The 6782-nt window shown below is 36.8% G+C and overlaps 1 protein-coding gene across 1 annotated transcript in view; it reads left to right on the top strand.

Annotated features, from left to right (window-relative positions):
* Nucleotides 1–1002: 1002 nt before the first annotated feature.
* LOC107684137 (alpha-N-acetylgalactosaminide alpha-2,6-sialyltransferase 2-like) overlaps nt 1003–6782 on the top strand; it is a 14400-nt gene continuing 8620 nt past the window's right edge. The window contains exons 1-3 of the mRNA XM_016480349.1: nt 1003–1086; nt 2994–3356; nt 4421–4424. Coding sequence (XP_016335835.1) covers nt 3205–3356; nt 4421–4424 — 156 coding nt within the window. The 5' untranslated portion in view covers nt 1003–1086; nt 2994–3204. The remainder of the gene's footprint in view (nt 1087–2993; nt 3357–4420; nt 4425–6782) is intronic.

Below are 6782 nucleotides of genomic sequence, written 5' to 3'. Positions count from 1 at the left end.
TCACAATGCCTAAATATAAGTTAAAGAGTGGGAGAGTGACTCAACTCTCAAAACGTGAATTATTGTGGCGTGAGATGACACGAAGGCTCTATCACTGCAACTCCGAAATCAGAGCACATTTGAATTAATCATAACCGAAACTAAATATGTCGGTTTATACGATCCTGTCTTTTATCTTATAAACGGTCCAAATTGATAAGTCCTTGCAAACTGCTAGACTTGATGAGTTTTGACTGTGCAAAGTTCTGTATGATGTTCTACAATATTAACGGATAAGCGCATTTGTTATTTTTTATAATTGTCGGATTATAATTCAGTATGTATGTGACACAGTTTTGACTGTCATAGTGAGTGCATGAACGAGTGTGAAATATCTGCTAATTATCTTGCTTTTTCCTTTCACTTATATTGGGCGCTTTTTGCATTGAAATTGAAAATGATGCATTTCTTGATTGCCGTTTTGACAGTGTCTGCGGATAAGCGCATTTGTTCTTTTTTATAATTGTCGGATTATAATTCAGTATGTATGTGACACAGTTTTGACTGTCATAGTGAGTGCATGAACGAGTGTGAAATATCTGCTAATTATCTTGCTTTTTCCTTTCACTTATATTGGGCACTTTTTGCATTGAAATTGAAATTGAAAATTATGCATTTCTTGATTGCCGTTTTGACAGTGTCTGCTTGCATATTTTATTCATGTTCGGTAGCCTAATTCTCTTTAATGTAGGCTATTTGCCCCGATTCGATCCGTTTACCTGGGAAATGTATCTAACGTTATATTTATATTATTAAATATTTTATTTTGTCATCATCATTATTTTGTTTTAAGGAGGTAAAAATGGCCCTTAGCAACCTTGGTTTACATATTTCATCACATTATTTTGACAGTTAAAAGGTTTGGGCGTTTTTTGGGAGGGTTTTTGTGAGCTTTTGGGCTGGAAATCGTCCATCCAATCTGGCAACACTGTTACTCATTTCACAGTAGGGCCGCCTCTCGAGCTCAGTGTGTGAGAGTCGTGTTGTTGTTAAACCAGACACTGCTGCTCGACTTCCACTCATCGCTTGACAGGAGTTTCCCCTCAGGTACGAGACTTTTTTTTTTCTTTTCTCTGTCTGTTCACATATTCTGCCAGTTTTCTTTGAGCTAAAGGGCTGCTGCAAGTCTGCTGTCTTTGAATGCTACATAAGGTGACGGTTACTTTGTGATGTGAAGCTGGTTCTTTTTGTGTTAAACTTTTTTAAATTTGTCTTTTTTTTTTTTTTCATTCATTTTGGGAGATTTATTTATTTATTATTTATTTATTTTCGTTATTTAATTCGACTTTAATACTTCTAAAGAGAAATTCTATGCGGTTTCATAAAAGAGATTATGGTTTAATTTTCAGACATTCCTGAGTAAAAGTTACTGGGCCATTTCCACATACCGAAACAGTGGTTCACAAATAGCATTATTGTCATTCCACATATGACAGAAAAAGAATAGCAGGAATTGTGAAGACAAAAAAAATCATTCATAATATAAGCCTTTGTGCCTCTGAATTAAGCTTTATTCTCCAGTATTTGAGACAGTTGTGAATTAAATGTTAAATTTCATTAGAGAAACCTTTAGAGCATTTGTTCTGTTCCTTATTCCGATTTTTCACTGGTAGCTATGGCTTGTGAATCTTCAGGGTATGTTACTGACTCATGAATGCTGAATGGCATGCCTAAAACCTATAATACACGGGTAACGTTTTGAGCAATTTTGCTGGGCAACCCGGTGAGACACAAGGACCACGACCGATCTAAAGTAGATAGAAATTTGTTGCCCATTCTCAATGGGAAAAAGTGCCCAAGCAACATTGCTCAAAAAGTTGTCCCATGTATCATCAGCCTTAGGCCATTTTGCAGAATTGTAAAGTTGTATTTCCAGTTATGCTTAAATGACTTTCAAATAGTATACTATTTTCTATTTGTATTATCCAAACCTTAAGTGATGATATATATATATATATATATATATATAAATGGTTCTTCTATGGCATCGCTTGAAGAACCTTTTGAAGCACCTTTATTTTTAAGAGTGTATATGTGTGTATATATATATATATATATATATATCCTTTTGACATTTGCTTTTTTCCAATGTGAAAATAAGTCTAAAAAACAAGATTTGTGCCAACTCTTTTTATATTCCATTTTTATTACATGATTTTATTACCATAAAACATTAGAATTTGTTTCTCTGTATTTTAGCTTTGAAATGCTTGCACAAATTTCACAATCTGGCACACAATTATGTTATGCGTTTCCTGCTCGTATCGTTTTTTTAAAGACCTGATGTTCATAACTTTGAAAACCAATTCTCTGAAAGACCATCACATTAACTTTTTAATGTTATCATATGATAATTTTAAGATTATAATAGGTGCAAGTTCATGATGCCACCATGAACATAAATTAGCATATAAAAAGTAAAAAATGAGGCTGCTCCTCCTGTCTAGTCGGTTAGCCATGTTTGTCTTTTGTGATGCATGAAGCTCGATCAGTTCAGAAGTTAGGAGTCTTGTATTCATTGTGATTGCTTGATCAGGGACCAATCAGTGACCAGACAGTAATCATATTACAAAAACAAAACAAAAAAAATAATGTGGTCATGGGGAAACATTTCCTGAGGGAGTAATTCTGGTTCCCTAGAGGAACCGCTGCTTGGTGAAGCGTTACTAAAAACCAATTTTTCCCTCACCCTCTTCTTTATACGACCCTGAAAACAGTTTGTATGGTAATTTCACTTCTGTCTTTCACCCATTCCCTCCTGTTTCTTCCTTTGTCAAATCCTGCAGACTTTTTGACACTACTAATTAGCATCTGAAACGCTCTTTGAGCAAAGGTGCACTTTGAAACCAGGATCACATCTTCCTGGTTTTCCAGGCCTTTTAATTAAAGCGGGATTACTGTGTAGAAACTGCCATGCGGAGTTTCACTCTATTGTGTTTTTCCTCCTTTCACAGAAGTCCTGGTGGTGCCGGGAGACTCCCACGTGTGAAAGCCGGGCTCAAAACGAAGTAATTAACTGGCAGCGTCCCTGCCAACCCTCCCCCTTTTAAACCCAAGTTTCATCAAAACACTGCTCTAACCCTTCATCAGGAGAACGCTCATGTGCTTGCAAGGTGACCAGACGTTCTTGGGAACGCAGACTCGCAACACAAGGAAAGTAGCACAATGACAGGCCGGCTGCCCACGAGGCTTCTGCTGTGGTTCATTGGGTTGTTAGGCATCGCGTTATTGACGTTATTCATGGTATGCGTGGCTTTGCAGATCCAGGTGCCATGGCAAGGGATGAGCCTCCAAAGCTTCCCAAGTAAACATTTCAGGTAAAGTAAGAATTCTTTAACTGTTATGTGGACATCTTTACACTCTTAAAATAAATGAAAATGGTCTGTGGATGTCACAGATTCTTTTTTTGAAGCAGGTCCCAATAAATAACTTTTAACATCCATGGAACAAATCCATTTCAAAAAGGTTATTTATAGTGGAAAATGGTTATTGTTGTTTAAATATTCTTCTGAGTAAGAAAAAATGGTTGACAAAGGTGCTTTAGGCAACCCAAAATGATTATTAAATGGCATTGCTGCGGAAAAACCCTTTTGGAACCTTTATTTTTGAGTGTAGGTTCTTAAACTTTTATATACACTATGCTTTTAAAGTTGAATTCAGTATTAAGGAAATGAATGCAATTTTTGAAAATGTTTATAATAATAAGCATGATTGTGAGATGCAGACTCCAGTCATATCAGTAGTAAAAATGTTTGATTTTATGTGAAGTGTCACCTCATGCTGAGATCACACGACCGCACAAATGCTACTTTATCACAGTGATCCCAATGTTACTAGATATTTTGCTCAAAGAATAAATTCATCATGGCTGACTGTGCATAGAGCAGTTCTACAGACACTGAACACTTTAGCATGATGCTAAGTGTCAAAGTCCAAGACAGCTGCTATATTGAACAAACAAAATATATTGAGTGCATCTTTGCTAATATTATTGTTTTTACTGCGACTTCTTTCAAAAAATCACATAATTAACATAAAAAGCTACATATTATATACATTTTTTTTCTTTCTTTAAAAAGGAACTTAATGTGCTAACACACTAAAAAAAAAAAGAGAGATTAATAACAATGCAATATTTTAATTATCTGACAGCCCTATTTTAATGCATGTCCATGAATAACAAATGTTATTGAGAAAGATGGGCGCTGTCTGACCGATTTCAAATGTTCCTTTCTTTTAAATAAAACTAATTTTTAATCAAAGTTAAGGTTACTTAACTGTCTATGCATGCAGACATGTTTGGTGTTGCTGTGGAGACGAGTGTCACAAGCTAAGAAAGTGATTTCATGTTTTGTTGCTCTCTTGGCCCTTTTTTCTGTAGTGGGGTAGGATTTCAATTTCAGCTTATTTGCACAGCACTTTCCACAATAGCCTACATATTGTTCCAAAACAGCTTCACAAAGAATATAGAGGCTTATAAATGTGGAAGTGCAAGGAATTCATTCCCTTAGATGTTTAAGTAGTTAGGCAGAAACCAGTTGGGATATCACTTTTCCTTAGTTATCTGCTTTGTTCTCCAGTAAGGGACCGAAATGAACAACAGGAGATCTATGGCTTTGGTTCTGCTCCTTTAGTTCAGTCAGGCGTAGAATCTTTCTGCTTTGGCTTTACTCCGGTGAAGTGTATTCTCTAGAGAAGTGCATAATCATTACTCTGAAAGTAGGGTCTGTTGTGTGAAATGTAGCCCAGATGCTTTTAAAAGGGCAAATCTCTCATTTTAACACAAGCATGGTAAGAGAAAAAAAAAACTAAAGGTCAAGAAATGGCACGGTATACTAGATGGCATTAAATCTTGTGATTCTGTTAGTAGTAGTTTAGGGAATTTCAAAATTTCCCTTGGGGAAACCTGTTCTACCAGTACCACGTAATAATGTTTGAGAATAACGAGTTGGTAATGAACTGTTGTTAGGTGTTGCATAAATGTGATTGTGCAAAAGTGTTTGCAGTGTGTGTGTGTGTGTAAAAGTGTTTGCAACGTGTGTGTGTGTGTGTGTTCCTAAATATAGAGGCTTATAAATGTGGAAGTGCAAGGAATTCATTCCCTTAGATGTTTAAGTAGTTAGGCAGAAACCAGTTGGGATATCACTTTTCCTTAGTTATCTGCTTTGTTCTCCAGTAAGGGACCGAAATGAACAACAGGAGATCTATGGCTTTGGTTCTGCTCCTTTAGTTCAGTCAGGCGTAGAATCTTTCTGCTTTGGCTTTACTCCGGTGAAGTGTATTCTCTAGAGAAGTGCATAATCATTACTCTGAAAGTAGGGTCTGTTGTGTGAAATGTAGCCCAGATGCTTTTAAAAGGGCAAATCTCTCATTTTAACACAAGCATGGTAAGAGAAAAAAAAAACTAAAGGTCAAGAAATGGCACGGTATACTAGATGGCATTAAATCTTGTGATTCTGTTAGTAGTAGTTTAGGGAATTTCAAAATTTCCCTTGGGGAAACCTGTTCTACCAGTACCACGTAATAATGTTTGAGAATAACGAGTTGGTAATGAACTGTTGTTAGGTGTTGCATAAATGTGATTGTGCAAAAGTGTTTGCAGTGTGTGTGTGTGTAAAAGTGTTTGCAACGTGTGTGTGTGTGTGTTCCTAAAAGAATAATTCACTCAAAATGTGCTGAAAATGTTCTCAGGCTATTGAATATGAAGATGAGTTTTTGACATCACTTGCTCACCAATGGATCCTCTGCAGTGAATGGGTGCCATCAGAACGAGAGTCCAAACAGCTGATAAAAACACAATAATCCACATGACTCCAGTCCATCAATAAACATCTTGTGCAGTGAAAAGCTGCGTGTTTGTAATAAATTCATCATATAAGATGTTCATAACGTCAAACCATGGCTTCTGGCTAAAATTGTCCCATCTGGATCACGAGAGAAATATGCACAGGTTAAAGGTGACCTATTATGCCCCTTTTCACAATATGTAATATAAGTCTCTGGTGTCCCCAGAATGTCTGTGAAGTTTCAGCTCAAAATACTCCACAGATCATTTATTATATCATTTTGAAAATGCCTATTTTGAGTGGAAGCAGAAACAAGCTGTTTTTTAAATGCAAACGAGCTGCTGCTCCCCGCCTCCTTTTCCAGAATAGAGCTGCGCCATTACAGCTTGTACCTGCTAAAAAAAATCTGTTTTGGTTCTGATTATCATGTTTATCGCGCTGAAATCATGCGTTTTAAACCATACGAGTTTAAATTTCAGATATAAGGTTTTCTGAGCGCACACATCCGAAGCACACGGACAGAAAGCGGCTGTCACAGCATGCGAGTACTAAACTAAGTTCTCATTCACACACAAGTTTACATTAAAAAAACACGAGTTACAAAAACAGTCGGTTATGTCTGTGAAGGTAAACTGCTGGGAAATAAATCGCTTGTTTATTTTAGATCTGTGGCAGCAGCAATATACAGTAGCCTAAATACATCAATAAATCCACAGCTCTCTTGTCTCCTCTGAGGCTGGGACTCTAAATAGTGTTCTGTGCTCGTCTGTGCAGCCAAAGACAGAACAGTTAGCATGTTTTGCTCAAACTTTCGCCATGGCATTAGAGCTGGTACACCGTTGTCGCTTGCGAATCAAAATGACGGTGCCTTGAGTGGAAGTTTACAGATTAAGAGGCGGTAATATTATAATGAGATCCCTTTGCCACGTCACCAAGGGAGCGAAATCAGACGCGCTC

This window comes from Sinocyclocheilus anshuiensis, unplaced genomic scaffold (genome assembly GCF_001515605.1).
Source record: "Sinocyclocheilus anshuiensis isolate Anshui unplaced genomic scaffold, SAMN03320099.WGS_v1.1 scaffold553, whole genome shotgun sequence".
NCBI lineage: Eukaryota > Metazoa > Chordata > Actinopteri > Cypriniformes > Cyprinidae > Sinocyclocheilus > Sinocyclocheilus anshuiensis.
This window is presented reverse-complemented; position numbering and strand designations above follow the sequence as displayed.